Here is a 21,976-nt window from a genome sequence, read left to right as displayed (position 1 = left end):
TGAATTTTTTTCATCAACTGAATTTTAAGTGCAATAGAGCCAAAATAAAAGGACCTCTAAGGGTATGAAATTTATTATTGTTTCTAGTTTCTGAAAAATGTTTGAAAAAATCGGTAAAACATATATGGACAAAGTTTTGTGGAAATACGTTGACCCACCTCAGCGAACATCTGCTGTTAATAACATGATATGACCGAAACTAATGGAACTAAAAATACGAAATTTGGTCCGAATATTTTAAAATAGTCCTCATGCATACATACATATGTATTTGTGGAAATATTTTTGTCTTAAATTCCTGGCCACCACTCTACATATCGAAAGATCGTATCTCGTTTTTTCTTTCCAAATCGGGTTTTTTACATATTCTGGTAGACAAAACTCAAATAGACCGCCCTTATTAGATTCTATGTATGAGCATGGCTCTTTTTATACCCTTCGCCATAAGAATCCTAAAATTTCTTTTTACAAAAACTGTTTTCAATCTGAACGAAATGTATAATTTGGTGAAGGTTATATAAGATTCGGCACAACAGTGTATAGCTCTCCTGTTATATCCACATATCTGATTTGTTACAGATTATAATACATTTAAAAGAAACGTTATTTTCATTAAAACCTCTTATTTTTATTTTATACACTCAAAACGTTTATAACAAAACAATTCCTTATTTCTTAGATTTTTGGCTTGTAATTTAAATACTAATATTACACATAGGAAGCACATTTCCTACCAGTCAACCTTCGTCGCTAGCCACCACCTCTAATAAATTGCCATTCATTTGTACTGTATTCAGTTTTAAAGCATTTAGTTGTCCTAGTATTAATATTTCATCTATGGCTTTTTTAGCAAAAAGTTTTTGTTGTGGACTTAATTTACGAAAACCACATGCCCATGATTGGCCATAAATTGCTGCTTCATCTGTTGGTATAGGTGATACTAAACAATTTCTGAAGAGTTTTCTATTGTTAAGATCTACAGATTTAACACGTAATTTTGATTTTTTGTTTAGATTGGAACGTTGTATTCTAGGCGTAGATGTTCTTTGCAATTTAATCGTTTCTTCCAAGTCTTCTGATTGTTTTAAGTTAATTTCATGTGGAACCGAACTTTGAGGTTCTTCTATAGACATGGGACGTAAAGGGCTACATGGTTCTGATAAATGCTCAATTAAGGGAGTATAGTCAATTATAGGTTTTTGTTCTGGCTCTAAAAATTTGCTTGTATTGTTCCTTTTAAATCCTGAACGTGTCATTGATTTATTCGGTATTAATTTTTCATAGCTTGTTTTCTGATCATGATTTGACATATCCATTTCTTCTTGATTTATAGATACTTCATGCATTGTTTCATTTTCATCCATGTTTTCACTTTTGGCTGTAGTCAGACCCTGTAATTTTAAAATAATAACGGTTAAAAAATGATTGAGGTTACTCGTCATGCATGAATAATTCGTTTGAATTAAACGAAAAAAAACTCTTACCATCAATGTCATGCCTTCGTCATAGTGGCCACTACCAATATTATATTTTTCTTGATTCAACAGAAATGATAAATGATCAAAATACCATAACGTGGGATTGTATACTTCTGTGGGCTGTTCTTTTTGTGTTTGTCTTATTTTCCGTACCTCCCGATTGAAATTCGAACGGAATGTATTAATTTTCCGTTTTACAGAATCTTGATTGGCATCTGGTTCAACTTCTTGCAGTTTTTCCACCAATTTATACCACGACAACGAACGACTTTCACGATTATTATAGTTTTCATCTTTTGTATTCCACAGGCTGGGTAGACTGTGATAGATATCAATGAATTCAGTCCAGAATTTTTTATTTGCTGTGATTGCCATGATCAAAATATTTTAAATTTTACTTTAGCTACTCTAAAAACAGCCACAGCACAATCATAACCAAAATATACTTTGAGTCATACAGCATGCATTATGGCCGACTGAAGAAAGCATGACACAATAATAATAACAAATATATATAGTTGTACTATTCTGGCAAAAGAGAAAGCATTGAGGCTATAGATTACTAGTGTAACAGCTGACTTGTGTTTACATTCAATTTGCTGTGAAATGCAATTTTAATAAATTATAAAAAATTTATTTATTTGGCTAATAATAATTAAGATTTTGTTAAACAATTTAACTTGGCAGTACAGAAGCCGTTTTTATATTTGAATAATCCTTTTCCGTTGAGCTTTATTACAAAAGTGTTTCTTATTTCAATAATTATAAAAAAAATTCGTAATTACTTTAACTATTTCCTATTTTTTGCCTTCTACCATTATAATATGGTAACCAAATTTAGTTTTGATTGGCGGATCAGTGTACACGGGATTATTGACAGTCGAAATGGGTAAAGCAAAGGCAGCATCTTGAAATGGTCCCACCATGGCGCCACGTATCTGCCAACCCAAATCACCACCTGAACGTGCTTTGTCTTCACTATAGGCGGCTGCTACTTCAGGGAACTTTTGACCGGCTTTTATTTTTTCCATGGCCTCCATAATTTTACCTTGTTTTTCGCATAAAATATGTCTCACCTTAACAGCATTGCCTCCTTTCTTTTCTTTGCCTACAAGCAAATGTAAACAAAACTTAAACAATGTTATTTATAAGGTATTGAAGCAAACCTTTGTCTTCTGCAGCTGCTCCTCCCTTCTTGCCGCCGGCAGCACCTTTGTTGTCTTTACCCTTGTTATCCTTTTTGGGAGGCATTTTTAATTACTTTATTAATATTCTATATATTGGTTTCTTAAAAAATAATTATAAAATGTGAGGTTAGGTTGTCATACAATATGTCAAATGTCCCAAGTGCTGCCAAGTTAAATTTTATCATAAATTTCATGCTGGCAATGCTGTAAATACCTTGTGCGATTTTTTTTATATCATCATTACCAGCATGACAAACCTTATAAACTATAGCCATCTCTTTTCTGCTAATGGCGTTTTAATGCAAGCTCTTTTGACATTTCATAGCCTTTATAAAATGTGTATTGCCTTCCCTCTTTTCTGTCACAGAACTGAACATATAAAGTTCATCAGGCATTTTGTCGTAAGTGAAAATTTCATTAAAAATAATTAAATTCCATATTAATAATTGAAAATTTTGTTTGATTTCATAAAATTGTGTGCGTAGATTCGATATTTGTTGCAAGAAACCTCAGTAAACCGCAAACACAATGCCTAAAAATAAGGGAAAAGGTGGCAAAAATCGTCGTCGTGGTAAGAACGAAAATGAATTCGAGAAACGTGAATTGATTTTCAAAGAAGATCAGCAAGAATATGCACAAGTTACAAAAATGTTGGGAAATGGCCGTCTGGAGGCAATGTGCTTTGATGGTGTCAAACGTCTGTGTCATATTCGGGGGAAACTAAGAAAGAAGGTAAAGATCACAATTATATTAATTTTGTTTTAGTTTTATTTAAAGAAAAGGAATAGAATAATTATTTTTCTTTATGTGAAAGTGAATTTAATATTGAAGAGGTATGAGTGTGCAAATGCTGGCAATTGTTTTTGTACAAAACATCCATTTTTGTTTGAGGGTGTGTATGTGTGTGTGTGCAAAAATTGTTTTGCGATGTGGATTTTTTTTATTTTTGAAGGAGACAATAAACTGTTTAAACCCCCCTTTGTAGTGGGTTTGTCAGATATTTATTATGACGTTAAATGTTTATAAAAAGTCAAACAAGGTTGTGCAAATCACAGATATAATAGTGCAAATTTCAAAAACATTTAGTTTAAATAACTATAAAAATACAAGGAATTTTGTAATTATATTAAAGAAAGTAGTTGAAATTCGTGGTGGGAATTATTTATATTTTTTTACACTAGGAAAGTTTGTAAATTCTGTATAAATATAGAGATAACCTTATCGTTATTATTAAATATAACTAGCGAATAGTCAAGCCCATGACCATCCCACTTTAATAAATAAGTAAACATATTGTATTTTTCAATATTTTTTAAACAAAAAAATAAATACTCAAAATCAGTCCAGCTCTTCGTCTTGAGTTTAAAACCTTCCTTTGAAAAACTTTCGATTTTGGCTTAAATATATGACTAAACGGCTGCGTCCTAATCTCTTGACTAAGAATAACAAACGTCGTTTTTTGCATCAGTCGGAGATGAAAATGTCTCCGGAGGTAAAACCTTTCGTCTTGAGTTTAAAATCTTCCTTTGAAAAACTTTGGATTTTAGCTTAAATATACGACTTTAAACGGCTACGTCCTACTCTCTTTTCACTAAGAAGTTATACAGTAACAAACGTCGTTTTTTGCATCAGTTGGAGATGACGTCTTTATTCGCCCAAAAACCATTTAGACTTCGCTTCTCCATATACCCCGGAGAATTTATCCGCCGCAAGGCCGATAACCGACTACTCCGAAAAAAAATTTAACAACGATTTGTTAAAAAATGTACATGAAAACTGTTTTCAGAAAAAAATATCTATCCTAATTGGCATCTAAAGCCCTTTTAAATGATATCAAAACATTTGAGATCAAGTAATTATTTTAGAAGATATTCAAGATTTTAGTAATTTACGGATGTAAATGAGTTACTCGATTTTTTTTAATTATTGAATTTTAGTTTATTATCTATATCCTTAAAGTTTAAAGAAATAACTAATTAATATAAATTAGTAGATTTTTGAGACACTTAGAAAGAAAATATACTGGTCAAAGCCCATTTTTTTCATTATCCGAAATACCTATTTGTTTAATTTAAAAATTTGGTTCGCTTTTTATGGACCAATAAAATGTTATGTTGATGAAAAGAATTTGTTTTTCTTTTAGATATAAAAATTTGGTTTAAAAATCTCCAGTTTCGAAGTTACCCCCTTAATAGTTTTAATAAAATTTCACAATATTTCGATTTCTTAACGAAATATTTCTATAAACAAATTATACCAAGTCATTCTTGTATTTTTTTTTTATTATAGATATGATTGCTTCTTTTTATTGATAATACAAACATTTATTTGCGTTCTTTAATTTATATAATTGTAATTGTTTGTTTTAATTAGAAGTAGCAATGTAAAATTTTCCCCAAAAGGTAAACATGTATTTTGTCTAAATATAAATGAGTATTTATTACGTCGTTGTTTCTTAGAAAATATCTGTCTACTTAAGAGAAATTTCTTTGTTTCAAGTGCAGATATTTATTTTATGATATGGGGAGCTTAGTTCAACTCGAATCTTTAGAAAAGTAACGCTAAATGCTGATTATTTAGTTTGTAATACTTTTGTTTAAAAGTTCTTTTATTTTTATAACATTTAAAGGAAATCTAATCTATTATGCAAATAACACTTTCTCGTGAAATTACTATCTAACAAATAACACCAGGAGCAGTCTTTGCCCTCAGAAAAAAAAAAGTATCACACGATTTATAATCAATCCTCTCTAGCAATTTAAGGCCATAAATATTTACCTTGAATTTTGCATTTGCTCAAATTGCAATGAAAAGATTAAAAACTTTAACTTTAAATGCTATAAACCTTTTATTTTATATTAAAAAACAATTTAATACTAACTAAACAAATAAGCCAATTGTTTGACGACTGTCATTTATTTGCAATTTACGTGCTGCTCAAACACAAAAACAATAAATACATACTTATCTAATCAAAATAAATATTTAACCAAATCATACTTACCATACAATAATTTGCAAAATACATTTACTTTAAATTCCAATCATGTCTGGCGCATTTGTAGTGTTCGCGTTTTTTTTTAATCCACCATTAATAATACACGTGTATTAAGATGATTTTGTTGCGAAATCATTAAATTTTTCATCTTGTTAGATAATTTAATTTTTCATCTTGTTAGATAATTTTTATTATTGAAGATTAAAATAAGATAAAAGGCTGACATTTTACTGTTACTATTTATTAAAATAAAACGTAATACTGAGAATTCAAAAGTTAAATTTAAATATTTAAAAATATGCAATAAAGCTTCTTAATATTTAAAAAAGTGTCAAGGTTGTTAAAAAAAAATTTCAGTTCTCAGAATTGTTTTGCGTCTAGTTAGTTTTTAGAGATAAATTATTTTTATTTATTTTAAAAAATTTATTAAATTTTCCACATAATGAATTTTTGAAATTATCTTTGAAGATTTTGAATTACTTAATTATTTTAAGTCAATTTTCACAGTTTTGAATAATTTTTTTAAAAAAGTTTTAAATTTTCGAAAATTCTAAATTACTTAGAAAAATTTGAACTTTGAAAACCATATATTTTGCTAAACATGATTTTTTATATTTTCGAAAAATTTTTTTTTGCAAATTTTGAAATATCGATAATAAAATATTTTTTTTTTAGAATTTATTTAGAAAATTTCAAACTTATTTGAAAACCTTAACAATTTGCTGAAATATTTTATAAATTTTTTTTACATATTTTCAAAATTTCAAAACTAACTGAAAGTTTTGAATTTAAAATCCAAAATTTCGAACATGACTGCAAACAAGTTTAAGTCATTTTGTTTTAAATTTTCGAATATTCTAAATTCATTGAAAAAATTTTGGATATTTTTGATATATGGATTCTTTATTTTCGAAAATTAGAAATTTACATCGAAATATACATTTCGAAAAATACGTTTTAAAAATTATTTTTTTATTTCGAATACTTCGGCAATATCGATAATTTTTTTTTTTTTAATTGTCGAAAATTTTAAATTCTTTGGTTTTGAACATATTGGCAAAAATAAGTTTTAAACATGATTTTTTTATATTTTCGAAAATTCAAAATTTATTTCGAATAGGTACATTTGCAAATTTTAAACATCGATAAAAAAATTTTTTTAACAAGTTTATAAATTTTTTTTATTTTCGAAAATTCAAAACTAATAGAAAATTTCAAATGTGATTCTCAACTTAAAATCTTGGTAGAATATATAATTTTAAATAAATTTTGGTAAATTTTAAGTAACATATTTAATTTTTTAAAATTCAAAATTTATTTCGAATATAGAATTCAACGTTAAAATCTCAATAAAACATTTGGGGAATTCAAATGTTCTGCAAATTAAGTCATATTGTCTAATGTCCTAAAATATTATTTTAGTAAAAAAAATGTTTGTTACAACAACAATTTGTTTAAACTAAAAAAATTATTAGGACATTATGAAATAATAGCAGACCGTTTGATTCCCCCAATTATTTTAATTAATTAATTAATATTAAATAATTTTCTATTTTTCGAATATTCAAAATTAACTTCGAAAATTTTTAAAATTTCGAAAATGTTTCCAATATGAAATTTTGATAAAAAAAATAGTTTTAAATAAAATTGGAACAATTTCTACTACTTTTCTAATTTTCGAAAATTCAAAATTCCTTTCAAAATTATCGTTGATGATTGAAAACTAGGAATTTCCTGTTAAATGTTCTGTACACAATGTATCAAGACAATTTTTATTTCTGAAAACTCAAATGTTCTTAGCATAGGGTAACATAGAGACGAGACGTAATTGTCAATAACCTAAGTCTGTGATCAAAAACCTATCTCTGGCAACAACAAAATACATGCTAGTCAATGTATTTTGTTGTTGTATCCGACATATGATTTGTTGTATTTTTGTTTGACAAATCGGAGTGTCTCGTCTCTATGTATAATTCTCTATGGTTCTTAGTTTTCTAAAAATTCGAAAATTTCAAAAATTATTGTAAACTTTCGAAAGTAACGAAGATGATGCAAAAATAAAATCTTGCCAAATTGCATTAAATTTTTTTAATTTTCGAAAATTCAAAATTAATTTGGAACATGATTATATACATGTACAACCAACAACTACCAGAATCGCTCCATCAGTTGCTAATTAAATATCTTGGCAACAAATTTAGGAAATGTTTTAAACATCTGCAAATATGTCAAATATTGTGTTAGCACTTGTCTTAATCAAAACATGTATCAGTTAAAAAGCGATAAAGCATTATTTTTGGTGGATGTTAGACTTTGAACTTCATCACGACAACAATTTTGTGCTTTTTTTGTTATTTTTGGAAATCCACATTCTTTAAGAGAGGAAGAAGGTGTAGAGGTATTAACACTTGCCGCCGTCTACTTGTTTAGATTTGAATGAGTAATTTCTTGTTAAAATTTCACCATAATTATTTTTTTTTTTGCTTACTTTTCTATATTTGTGTAGCTAATCATGAATTAGATTATTTAAATGGAAATAAAAAGTCTGGTATGATTTTTTTTTAGATAAAATAAATAAATTTTTTATTAAATAAATATAAATTTTTTTGAGATTTAAATTTTTTTTAACATTTTTTATCTTACAATGTAATGAGATTTCTTTGGTTTTATACAGTTAAACTTAATTTTACAAACTTAATTCGAGTTGTTTTTTTTTAATTGGCTGAGGAGTTTTTATTTGTTTTTGTTTTCAATACTTATTCAAAATGTGTAGCTGTGGTAATGATTTGTTGTATCCACTCAGTAAACGCCGACACTCGTACAAACACCGAAGGGGCATTCTTTTGGCCACAAGGCATTTTACCCCAGGATACTATACCGATTATGGTCTGTTGTTCTTGACCATACATATCGTAGTCAGTTTGTATTAAAGGTCCTCCCGAATCAGCGGTACATATGCTAACACCTCCTGTCAAAGGACCCGTACATAAATTTGTTTCATGCAACTGCATGCCGGAGGCAGCCAATACTTCCTCGCACAATTCCATATCCAATATGGGCATATTTGCCTGCTGCAATTTATGAGGAAATTGAGGTACAATTGTCATCGAAACATTACCCCAGCCATACAGAGTGCCATATCCTTGGGGCAAAACATCGGGTTCAGGTAAATTTACCGGCTGCACATACTGATCAAATACCAAGGGTTCTTTGGTGTAGATGAGGGCTATGTCATAGGGATTTACGCCACCCAAATACAATTCATGCCTAACGTAATAGTCTATATGGCGCAGTTGTACATGCTGAGATTCACTGCGGGCATGAATGTCATGACAACCCGCCACTATTACCGAATTTGCCACCATTTGAGGATTGGTTAGGCAATGGGCAGCAGTTAGTATCCAATGTTCATTGATAACTGTTCCCGCACAATAGTGTACCAGACCCTCTTCGGGGGTCATTAGTTGTATGGACACCACATGGGGCGCTGAATGTGGTTCTGCCTCACGCTTGGCCAAAAACTTTTTACTCCACAAAGTTTGTTGGGTTTCCAAGGAGGCTATACGATTTTCTAAAAAGCCATATGCTAAGCGGGTGGTTGATGATAATCCTTGTATGCGTAGACCACCACCGCCGCCGCCGCCACCTTTTCTTACTGGCAATAACTGTGAGTTGCTGGCTACGACTACCATTGGTAATAGTGTGGTTATTAGGAGCACATAAATATAGTTGACACAAGTAGTCATAATTTCTTCTTCTATAACGTTTAAACACGTTGAGCACGTTAATAAATCCGTTTTGATTTGTTTTTATCAATATCATAGAATAAATTTATAAAAAATTTTATTTTCAAACACTTGTCTTTTCTTTTTAATGTTTCTTGTAGCTTTTCTTGTTTTAAATTAACTTGCCTACTAAAAATGAGTGTTGTATTTATAACTAAATTGTTAATTAAAAATGAAACTTACTCTCTTTTTTACCAAAAACGAAACTTACACGAAGAAAAACGATTTTCTAGCCAGTTAAACACGAGTGGTTATCGGTTAACATTAGACGATCTTTATAATCACTTAACTAACGTGCTCATTTTCCTTATCAATTTAACACTCTCTGTCTCTCTTTAAACAACTATTGTTAAATTGTTAAACACACCTCCTCCTGCCTCTTATTTAGAATTTTTTTTTTTAATTTTCTACCACCTGTGTAGATTAATTATAGAAAAAAATTATTCGCTTCGTTTTTTTAAATATAGTCTTGTAAAGAAATTCCTTTATTATGACTCAAACTTAATATATAAAAGCAATTAATAATTTTAAAGAGCCACTACACACTGCTCTGGTTTTCCTCAATTATTTTTAGTACATACATAAATATTTTAACAAAATATTGTTAAAATATTGCCTAAACATGGTTTTAACTGTAAATTCTTTTAATTAATATAATTGTCATGTTCTTTTTTGTTGGGAAGCACCTTTTATTATTTACTCATACTTACCATACCATATATTTTTTTATTACTTCATAGCTATAGTAAAATTATTTTCGTCATAAAACATTTCTTATCTTTCGTTGGCTTCTTTTTGGCTGCCTTATCTCTTCAACTAAAAGATTCATGCGTTCAGCACAGTTTTTTTTATAATTTATCAATTATTTTCAACACTTTCCCAGTCACACGTCCATGTTTATCAATTATTAGTTTAGATTTAATTTGAATTTTCCAAATATACTAAATAGTTTTAGGACGATTATAAATGCGTGACATTCACACCATGCACGAGATCTTTATGTTAAATCTATAATTTTATGTAATTAATTACTTAAATTTGTTGCTTGCTATCTATTGGTTTTCCATTAGGGTTTTTTTAGTTAAATGGGAATTGTTTAAGAAGCTTTATGAAATTGTTATGGGAAATTTGTATGACATTTTAATTAATCCTAATTGTTATTTGTTTAAATTTTAGAAATCCATTAATTTTTAAACAAATAATTTAATTATATTCGGTTAAAGGGTAATATTTTTATTTAGTTTGAAAGTTATTGCATGTTTTACAAGTTATTGAATTGATTTTGTTTAAATCCAACTAATATTTTATGACTCCTTTGCTGGATAAGTACTAAACAATTGGTGTCGTGGCCATAAACTGTTGGTTAATGCAATTTAATATGTCGTTGCTGTTATTTATATTTTAGGAAAGTTTTCCAACAAATCATGAAATTATGAAATAATGTACAAAATTTAAAAAAATTCGAAATTAACTTTAATTTCAAACTATACATTTCTCAAGAACTATAAATTTTGTTAAAATATACTTTACACAATGATTAAAAAGCTAAATATTTCATTTTCTAAAAATTTAAATTAATTTCGAACATGTTTGAAAACTACAAGTTTTATTTGTATAATATCTTTATCTAAAAAATGTTGGCAAATGTTTCCTGAAATTCGAAATTAACTTTAATTTCAAAATATACATTTCTCAAGAACTATAAATTTTGTTAAAATATACTTTACACAATGATTGAAAAACAAAATATTTCATTTTCAAAAAATTGAAATTAATTTTCGAAAATTCGAAATTAATTTTCGAAAATTCGAAATTAATTTTCGAAAATGCATGTTTTGAAACATGTTTAATACTGCAAGTTTTGTTTGTATAAAGACTTTGGGAAAAGCTTTTTTGATGATATGACTTAAGCAACCATTGATCAATTTTAATTCACCAATTTCAGTGAATTTATCAATATGTTATTAAATTGGAAATTTAGCACACGAAGGGCCATTATTACAACTTGCCTTTATAGTTAAAGTTAACTTCAAGGGTACCTTTTTCTATTACTTAAAGTTACCTTTTACTGTAAAGGCAAGTTGTAATAATGGCCGTAAAACTAAATCTAATTAAAATCATTGGCCCATAATCATAGTCAAACACTAAAGTCGGTTCTTTTTAAAAACAACTTTAAAATAAAAACCAGCTTTTAATTATTTTGCAACTATAGTCAAAATGAAAGTATGTTTTAAATTGAACCGACTCTAACTGGTTGCAACCTCAAATGTAGAAGAAGTTTTCATACAATATACAACAAAATACAAACAAGTGGCACCGCTGAACAGCTGACAGAAAATTTAAAAAAAAAAAATCAAAAAATTTAAACAATAAAAGTAACCGGGACAACTAAAGAAAAAAAGTTGTTTGTGGTGGAAAACTGTAAAAGAAAAGATTAATATCATATTTAGGATATTTTGGTACTAATTTTATTGATTACTGTTCAATAATTGCAAAATCTCTGCCAATATCTTGTAACCAAAACATTTTTGACTTTTTGTCGAACTTTTTTACTTAGCGAAGAACAGCTGATGCTGTTGTTAAATGAGTTAAAAACAACTTCAGCTGGTTTTATATTTACAGTCGACTTTAACGTCAAAAGTATACTTTAACTTGTCTATGGTAGACCTAAAGTCCACTCTTAGGTAAAGACGACTTTATTTCTCTTAAAATATACTTTATTTTTGACTATGATTATGGGCCATTGTTAACAATAAATGTTGATAAGAAAAGTTATTTGTAAGTAAATTTAAAATTTTCGAAAATTCGAAATTAACTTAAATTTCGAACTATACATTTCACTAGAATATTTATGACGATTTCAATTTTCGAAAATTTGTAATTTAACTTTTAACATAAATTGTAAACGTAATTGAAAGTCAAATTTTTGAAAATTCGAAATTTATTTTGTACATGCATTTCTCTAACGGATTATTTAATGGGTAGATTATGGATGCCAACCGAGCTTCAGTTGCGTTGTCGATCCATAATAATGATTTAAATTTTCGAAAATAATTCCTAATACATTTCGAATATGATTTAAAAGTATACATTTTATCAAAATGTTTTTTACATAATTATTTAAAATCGATATTCTACTTTCGAAAATTCGAAATTAACTTTGAAATGTTTGAAAACCATATTTTTAATCATGTTCGAAAATTTCGAAAACTATAAGGCTTTTTTTTTCATATTACTATGAATAAAATAAAAAAAAATAAATGTCTTAATGTGTATATTTATATAAAGAATTCGAAAATTTTAAAATCTTTCGAAAATTATCAAATTATGATTGTGTAAAGAATTTGAAAATTTCAAACTAGATTTCAAACGATTATAATAAATAAATTTTTAATTTTCGCAAATTCGAAATTGAAAATTATACATTTCTCTCACAGATTCTCAAATAATGATTTTTAATTTTCGAAATTTACTTCGAAAAGTTCAAATACTTTATACAAGCATGAAAACTATGCATTTCTCTCAGAGATTCCCAAACAATGATTTTTAAATTTCGAAATTAAATTCGAAAATTTCAAATATTAAGAAATTTTATAGCTTTCGAAACATTGTTAAAAACTATGCATTTATCAAGAGATTATTTAATCTGAAAATACGAAATTAATAATAATTAATGTTGATATTCTAATTTCGAAATAAACTGAAAATTTTGGAAAATCATGTTTTTAAGTATCGAAACTAATCAAAAGATAAATCGTCATTAAAGCTCTTGTACACAAGATATGAATCTAATTTTTAGTGTTGTAAAATTCGAAAGTAAAATAGAAAATTTCGAACATGCTCAGATTCCTTAACAATGATTTTTAATTTTCGAAATTAATTTTGAAAATGCTTGAATATAATTTACATAATGATATTTAGCCAATTAATATTTTTCGAAAATTCGAAATTAACTTCGAAAATGTTTGAAATGTTTGCAAACGATAAGCGATCTTTTAAAATTTTCGAAAAATTTAATTAATTTTGAACATTAAAAATTAAATATTTAAAAATTATACATTTTCGTCTGAGATTCTAAAACAAAGATTTTATATTTTCGAAACTAACTTGCAAAATTGTAAATTTTTCGAAAAATTTAAAGTATTTAATTTCGAACATATAAATGTTTGAAAACTATACATTTCTCTCTGGGATCCTAAAACAAAGATTTTATATTTTCGAAATTAACTTGGAAAATTGTTTAAAATTAATTTATTATTCATTTACAAAATCAGAATTTTGTTAAAATCTACTTTACATAAAAATATTAAGCAAATTAATAAGCTTAACGATATTAAACCAATAAGTTTAAGATCAATATATTTCAAAGTCTTTTTCTCATTTTAGATTTGTTAAACAAACATGTTTGTCTTATAATATTGTGAAATTATTTTGCCCTCATTAGTTTGATACAAATTTAATGTGACAACTTTAAAACAAGCAAGTGCATATGTTTGGCATTATATCTAAACTATTTTCTCAACTGGAGGAATTAGTTGTATGTAGACGATAACTTATCAGTCCTTATAAGGATTTGATTTTTTTACAAATAACAAAGTGCAATTCAATTTCTTATCAATTAACTATCACCCACTCGAAACATGGCATATGGCTGTAAAATACGCAGCAACAAATCATAATTTTTTTTATTTCTAAAATTCATAAAATTTTTCACACACTCACACTTGAAAATTATCAAGCGTGATCAATTATTAGATTCCTATATAGTGAGCAATTTCTTTGATATGCGCCAGTGCATATAGTATACATATATTTATTTTCAAGATTACAGTGGGTATCAATTGAAATGGAAATATTTCTTAATTTGATTGATTGTCATGGGTTTCATGAGAAATAGGAAATTCGTTTATTTTAAATGGTAACATAAGGTTATGCTCTTCAAAGATAAGGTTATGGAATTTTAATAGCATACAAATTTGTATGATATTATCTACACATGGAAACATTGACGAAAGTAAAAAATTTCATTCTTTTTGGAAATTTGATTTAGACATTTTGGCAAACAATTTTAATGAATCTGAAGCCAAATTACAGCATTCGATAATGAGTAAAATTTTATCTCAATTTTCAACAGAAGCGTTTATAAATGGGAGAAATATAAACGAAAATTTTACAAAATTTATTTATGGAAGTCGGTCCTCCGTTAACTTTCGATTCCATGTATTTGGAAAGACCAGTCAGATATAAATGTTTGGTTTAAAAATGGAAAAAACCTTGTTTAAGATTTTTTTTCACAAAAAATTTTTCTCGAGATCCAGCCATTACTTTATTGTTACTTACAGTATGTAAGTTAAATTAAATATATTTTTTTTAAATGAATAGAATATGACAAGTTCAATTTCTATAAAATTCCAAAAAATTTTCGTATATGATTAATGTGTAACACAAAGTCCATGTCTTGTTTATAAAAATATTTACAATTGACACTCATAAATCAAAAAACAAAATACAATTGGCCAGTAGACGTCCTCCCTCAACTCTCTCTCTTAAAATAATAAAATAAATTTTAATATTTTAACTTCCTGAAAGTGTGCGTAAAAAGTTTACGTCATATTCTATTCTATGAAAATTTATGATTTTTATAGCATTAATAAGTATAGTGTCGCCTGCCTTACGGTCTTACTGATAATTTGTTAACGAATAGTGATTGGCCTTTGGCAAATGACACTTTTTGTTTTATTAGTAATTATGTCACTTTAGGTATTTAGGGAAATATTATATTATGATGACCATATTTCATATTATTTTCCCCCCAATCTAAACGGAAATTCTTTAAGACTTTGCAAAATACTTTCGGAAGTATTTAACTGTGATTGCAAAAGGCGCAGGGCATTGAAATTTAAGTCTCTTTATTACATTCGTAAATGATTCGCAAATTAGTCATATAGATAATACTGATTGTTTATATACAATCTTAAGGCAGGTCTTTCCTTTTTCTATTAAACCTAATGACGTCCAAAAATTTGTTTATTTGTTTGTTGTCTAACTTTATCTCATCATCTGGAAAGTGATAAAGTTGAGCTAATGCGACAGTTATTTCTAATGAATTAACTAACTACGTTAATAAATAAAAAAAAGCATAAATTTATTATTGTTATGATTTTAAAAGAATGATAAAAAAAAACACATTCGCTGCCCACACGAATTTTTCCCGTCATGTCATGTGCACCATCGGTGGGTCACACTTAATATAAACCTTTGAACAAAAAATATTTTTGGCACACTGGTAAAAGCCGTTTTTGTAGACACTTCTTAATATATATTTCTGTGTTTATCGTGTCTGATGTCACAAATGATTGGCTGCTTTTGCCACAACTGCAAATGGCTTGCCACACAAGAAACTTCTTGAGGAATTTTGTTTGTTTTTTGTCCGGTATTGTTCTTGAACATTACCTCGTCCATCAGCCACATGAAAATCTTGACCCGAAAGTTGTGAAAAGACTGCCAGTGCATAAGTTTCATCCATCACACAACAGGTGTAAGTTTGTCATTCCGTTTGTAATTTCCACAATACAATTTTCCAACCCTATAAAGTATATATATTCTGGATCCTTGTAGATTAAGCCATGTCCGTCTGTCTGTTGAAATCAACTTTCCGAAGCCCCCAAATAACTTACACGATTGATACATCAATATCTCCGTGCTATTTAAAATAGAGAAAATCGTCCACAAATGGCTGAGATATAAGGAAAAAACCAGGACAACATCGATTTATGACCTATATCTGGACTACTAAGTAATTAATATAGACAATATGGATATCTAATTATAGATATTTCAATATTTGCAACGACGTATATAAGATCATAGTAAATTTTTTTTATTCCACGAAGTTTTTTTTTCGTTTCATATTAAAAAAAAAAATTTAAATTTGAAAAAACAATTCGAAATTTTTTTTTTCCAAAAATGATGTTTTTTATAAAATTTTACCTCATTTCAAGTTCTTTACCGCGATCTGGAACTTTCTGAACTTATACGACTTCAATAATTTCTTGGACCAAGGATAAGTTTTGGCTGGATAGTGTCTATAAGTTTTTTTTTGACTCACTCTTTATATCTAGATTACTAAGTCATTAATAGTCAATATGGATATCTAATGATAGACATTTCAAGGACCTTTCCAACGACATACAGTGGTTAACAAAACAATGGAAACTTTTCCAAATATTCCATATGTAGCCCAAAATTTAAAATATTTTTTAAAATAAAATTTTTTTTTTTCATAATTAATTATATTCTGAAAAAAGGGAACAAAATTAAAAATATTCACTATTTCGCTACTGACAGAACAATGGAAACTTTTAAACTTCTGCAAGAAAGAAGTGTAAAACGAAAATAATATTTAAAAGAACGATGTAAAAAGCATCCTGTTTATAGTTCTTTTATTTTATTTTTAAATTCTGGTAATTTTTCACAATTTCTTTTTCTAAGTTTTACGCATAATTGCTTTTTTTCATAGTTAACGAAAATTGCTAAAGTTAAGATTTGCGAAGACTTAAAAAATAAAATAATTAACGATTTTAAAGCTGGTTTAAAACAAAAAAGTATCTCTGACAAATATTCAATAAATAAATCAGCAGTTTCAAAAATTATAAAGAAATTTCGTGAGACCGGTTCTGTAAAAACTCAACATTTAGGAGGAAGACCTCGTAAGACTACTCCTAGACAAGATAATTTAATAGCGAGAGAGTTCAAGAAATTCCCAAAAATAACTCCTCGAGAGATTGTTAATAGCCTAAAATTAGAAATAAGTACCCGAACAGTTAGTCGCAGGGCAAATTAGGCTGGTCTTGGTTGCTATCGTCCTGTGAAAAAACCACTCATTTCTAAAAAGAACCGTTCTGCTCGTCTACAATTTGCCAGGGATAATTTAAACTGGTCGATACAGAAATGGAATACTGTCCTCTTTTTCGACGAATCCAAATACAATTTAAGAGGCAGTGATGGGAGAACATTTGTAAGACGACCAAAGGGAAAAAGATTAGATCCAAAGTACACAAATAAGACTGTAAAGTTTGGCGGTGGCAATATTATGGTATGGGGATGTTTTTCAGGACAGGGTTATATTATAAAAGATACCATGACAGGTATAGGATACAGAACCATATTAAACGATGTTATGTATCCATACGCTGAGGAAAATATGCCTCTAGTTTGGAGATTCCAACACGACAACGACCCGAAACACACCTCTAGGGTTGTAATCGAGTGGTTACAATCCAACGAGGTACGTGTTTTGAAGTGGCCTGCCCAATCGCCAGATCTCAATCCCATAGAAAATGTATGGGAAATTGTAGATCGTAAAATAAGGACCCAAAATTACACCAGGAAGGAAGATTTATCGGAGGCGGTTATAAGGGAATGGCAAAATATTTCAAAGGAGACCATTGACTCTTTAATTGGTTCAATTCGTCGATGTGTAGCAGTTTTAAAGAATAAGGGATACCCAACAAAATAATTAGACCATATTTGTTAAAATAATACCTAAGTTTCCATTGTTTTGTCAATGCCGTAATAAAGAAATCTTTTCATTTTGTTTTCTCATTTTTAGAATTTAATTATGTCCTTTGTTTTTTGTTAAATTAAGTTAATAAAAGTATACAAATAAAATACTACAAAAATGTTAAAATTTTTTAAAAATTTATTTCAGATTTTAGGCCACTAATGAAATATTTGGAAAAGTTTCCATTGTTTTGTCAACAATCAATGGGTCAAAATCGGGAAAAATATTTTTTAACCAGATTTTTTTTCCCCATAAAAATTTTTTTTATCGCAAAAAAATACACAAACATTTTTTTTAACAAAATTGTTATTTTTTTTTAACCAAAAGTATACTTTGCCATCAAAACTAATTAAATTTTTCTTTACTTTCTGTTCACTTCCAGGTGTGGATCAATCAAGGTGACATCATTTTGGTTGGTCTTCGTGACTATCAAGACTCAAAGGCCGATGTTATTCTTAAGTACACATCCGACGAAGCTAGAAATCTGAAAACCTATGGTGAATTCCCCGAATCTGTGCGTATCAACGATACAGTCACCTTTGTGGAAGACGGTTTGGATGAAGATATTGAATTTGGTGATGAAATCAGTTCTGATGATGATGCCGACTCTGTGGACAATATCTGATTAAGCGCTAAAACTAAGAGAGACATAAATAATCAAACAGCAGCAGCCGCAACAACAACAACAGAAGAGGAAGAATTGAACAAAGTGAAAAATTGAAAAGAAAACTAAAGAACTAAATTAACAAAATTAAAGTAAAACAAGGAAGTGAAGAACAGCAACAACAACTATTAAGAGAATTAAAGAAAAAGTTTTAAAAATTATTTTAAACACAGATTTATTGTCCACAGAGTAACGAAAAGCAAACAACATCATTTTAAACAAAAAGGCAAAAGAGCACGTTTTATATTACCCGTAAAAGCGGGGCAAAAAATATAAAGAAATAAAAAAACCATCAAAAGAACAACCAACCAACTAACCTTTTATATATACATTTAAAATTGCAAAGACACCACGTCAAACGTACTCTCTTATATACTTATATAAACAAACAAATAAAATTCAAAATTTAAACAATTATAATTCTATATAATAAATAAATATACAATTAAATTAAAAACAAAAATTATTAAAACAAAACCCTATATATATTATATTTAATTAATTAAATTTAAAGAAGAAAGAAAAACCAATATATTCAACTACAAAAGAAAAAAGAACTAAATACATATTTAAAGAAAGAAAATAATAAAACAACAAAACCAATCCATACACATTAATAACTAACTAAATTATATAGATTTTAGAATTTTATTATTTAAATGAACTTAATTCTTAAAGTTAAAAACTCAATAAAAACTTTACATAAAAACAACAACAACAACTTTAAAACCAAAACCAATAACATCTTTGCAAAAACCTGAAGTTTAATTTGAATTCTCTTGAGTAGCGCCCTTTCTCTTTATTTATTTGTTAACTTATCTAGAATCTTTAAATTCTTGTAATTTTCTTTAATAATATTGTCTGTGGTTTAGTTTAATTTGCTTTAATATTTTCCTTTTTTGAACAAAAAAATAAAGTGTTCCTTTCCACCATTTTTATTTGATAATTTTTTTTTTTTAATAATTTCTTTAAGAAATCTTTTGTTTTTTTTGTAAATTATTATTATTTAGAAACAAATATGTTATTAAATCTTTGTAAAAGGATGCAAATCAATAGTTTATTTAAGAAAACAATAAAATGTGAAAGGAAGACGCCTAAAATGTAAACTGATTTTTTATTTTAAATTGAGGAATATTTAAAGGGTTAAAAGTTTCGGTTTGTTGGAGATAGTGTTGAATAATAGATTCCGTTTTGAAATAAAAAATATTTAAGTCGGACTATAATGATTTTCATGATCTTCACTGGTGTTTACTCAATTTTGAGCCTGGGTGTATCTTATAAAAGTTATCGAAAACTTTACTTTTCTATAGAAAAGTTATCGATAACTTTACTTTTCTATAGAAAAGTTATCGATAACTTTACTTTTCTATAGAAAAGTTATCGATAACTTTACTTTTCTATAGAAAAGTTATCGATAACTTTACTTTTCTATAGAAAAGTTATCGATAACTTTACTTTTCTATAGAAAAGTTATCGATAACTTTACTTTTCTATAGAAAAGTTATCGATAACTTTACTTTTCTATAGAAAAGTTATCGATAACTTTACTTTTCTATAGAAAAGTTATCGATAACTTTACTTTTCTATAGAAAAGTTATCGATAACTTTACTTTTCTATAGAAAAGTTATCGATAACTTTACTTTTCTATAGAAAAGTTATCGATAACTTTACTTTTCTATAGAAAAGTTATCGATAACTTTACTTTTCTATAGAAAAGTTATCGATAACTTTACTTTTCTATAGAAAAGTTATCGATAACTTTACTTTTCTATAGAAAAGTTATCGATAACTTTACTTTTCTATAGAAAAGTTATCGATAACTTTACTTTTCTATAGAAAAGTTATCGATAACTTTACTTTTCTATAGAAAAGTTATCGATAACTTTACTTTTCTATAGAAAAGTTATCGATAACTTTACTTTTCTATAGAAAAGTTATCGATAACTTTACTTTTCTATAGAAAAGTTATCGATAACTTTACTTTTCTATAGAAAAGTTATCGATAACTTTACTTTTCTATAGAAAAGTTATCGATAACTTTACTTTTCTATAGAAAAGTTATCGATAACTTTACTTTTCTATAGAAAAGTTATCGATAACTTTACTTTTCTATAGAAAAGTTATCGATAACTTTACTTTTCTATAGAAAAGTTATCGATAACTTTACTTTTCTATAGAAAAGTTATCGATAACTTTACTTTTCTATAGAAAAGTTATCGATAACTTTACTTTTCTATAGAAAAGTTATCGATAACTTTACTTTTCTCTAGAAAAGTTATCGATAACTTTACTTTTCTCTAGAAAAGTTATCGATAACTTTACTTTTCTCTAGAAAAGTTATCGATAACTTTACTTTTCTCTAGAAAAGTTATCGATAACTTTACTTTTCTTTCTAGAAAAGTTATCGATAACTTTACATTTCTTTCTAGAAAAGTTATCGATAACTTTACTTTTCTCTAGAAAAGATATCGATAACTTTACTTTTCTCTAGAAAAGTTATCGATAACTTTACTTTTCTCTAGAAAAGTTATCGATAACTTTACTTTTCTCTAGAAAAGTTATCGATAACTTTACTTTTCTCTAGAAAAGTTATCGATAACTTTACTTTTCTCTAGAAAAGTTATCGATAGCTTTACTTTTCTATAGAAAAGTTAGCGATAACTTTACTTTTCTTTAGAAAAGTTAGCGATATCTTTGATGTGATGTGGCCATTTCACATCACCTCCATGTGAGATTAAGCAATTTATATGAAGAATACTGAAGAATAGGTTTGAAAGTTGAATATTTCTATACAGTTTCTCAAACGTTTGACGTTATGGTTCATAAAATCTGGCCCTAAGTAAAGGGTTTTTAAGCCCGATAGAACTTACGAAAGAGTTAACAGAAATACTGCGCTCACTTTTTGACATTTATGATCAGTATACTCTGGCAAATCATCATGAATAGATTGACGCTTGAACAACGCTACTAAATTATCCCAATTTACTTTCAAAATCAGTCATTGATTCGCGCAACTTGTAGACGACTTCTTGATTTCTATGGCGCACATAATCGTCCATCTAAGCAAGCCATCCGTAGAACTGTGGATAGATTTCATACCACTCTCTAAATGATGCAATAACACCAATACTTCGAAGGACTGTGCATACTGAAGAGAATATCGCCGCTGTAATGTGTGTAAGAAGATCCAAATTTATCGATTCGTCGCAGATCGCAGGAATTGGGGATCAGTTCGTCCAGTACGACAACATTTCTATTGGAGATTATGGCACTCGATATCGAGCCATAAATTTAGTACAT

General features: G+C 27.8%; 4 protein-coding genes across 4 annotated transcripts; 1 reads left to right on the top strand and 3 right to left on the bottom strand.

Moving 5' to 3' along the window:
• Positions 1-609: 609 nt before the first annotated feature.
• LOC135955534 (uncharacterized) lies at positions 610-2,052 on the bottom strand. The gene is made up of 2 exons (XM_065506150.1): positions 1,485-2,052; positions 610-1,391 (listed from the first exon to the last, which is right to left on the bottom strand). Exons 1-2 carry the CDS (start codon positions 1,851-1,853, stop codon positions 738-740), a joined length of 1,023 nt encoding a protein of 340 aa, XP_065362222.1. The 5' UTR covers positions 1,854-2,052; the 3' UTR covers positions 610-737.
• Positions 2,053-2,139: 87 nt separating this feature from the next.
• On the bottom strand, positions 2,140-2,793 carry LOC135957309 (peptidyl-prolyl cis-trans isomerase NIMA-interacting 4). The gene is made up of 2 exons (XM_065508418.1): positions 2,645-2,793; positions 2,140-2,586 (listed from the first exon to the last, which is right to left on the bottom strand). Exons 1-2 carry the CDS (start codon positions 2,727-2,729, stop codon positions 2,276-2,278), a joined length of 396 nt encoding a protein of 131 aa, XP_065364490.1. The 5' UTR covers positions 2,730-2,793; the 3' UTR covers positions 2,140-2,275.
• A 133-nt stretch (positions 2,794-2,926) lies between these two features.
• eIF1A (eukaryotic translation initiation factor 1A) lies at positions 2,927-19,775 on the top strand. The gene is made up of 3 exons (XM_065507258.1): positions 2,927-3,066; positions 3,151-3,397; positions 18,394-19,775. Exons 2-3 carry the CDS (start codon positions 3,194-3,196, stop codon positions 18,634-18,636), a joined length of 447 nt encoding a protein of 148 aa, XP_065363330.1. The 5' UTR covers positions 2,927-3,066; positions 3,151-3,193; the 3' UTR covers positions 18,637-19,775.
• Positions 8,377-9,569, bottom strand: LOC135954608 (lectizyme). Its single transcript, XM_065505186.1, has one exon. The coding sequence runs from the start codon at positions 9,407-9,409 to the stop codon at positions 8,420-8,422; it is 990 nt and encodes a 329-aa protein (XP_065361258.1). The 5' UTR covers positions 9,410-9,569; the 3' UTR covers positions 8,377-8,419.
• Positions 19,776-21,976: the final 2,201 nt, after the last annotated feature.

The sequence above is a fragment of the Calliphora vicina genome, chromosome 1, assembly GCF_958450345.1.
Source record: "Calliphora vicina chromosome 1, idCalVici1.1, whole genome shotgun sequence".
NCBI lineage: Eukaryota > Metazoa > Arthropoda > Insecta > Diptera > Calliphoridae > Calliphora > Calliphora vicina.
This window is presented reverse-complemented; position numbering and strand designations above follow the sequence as displayed.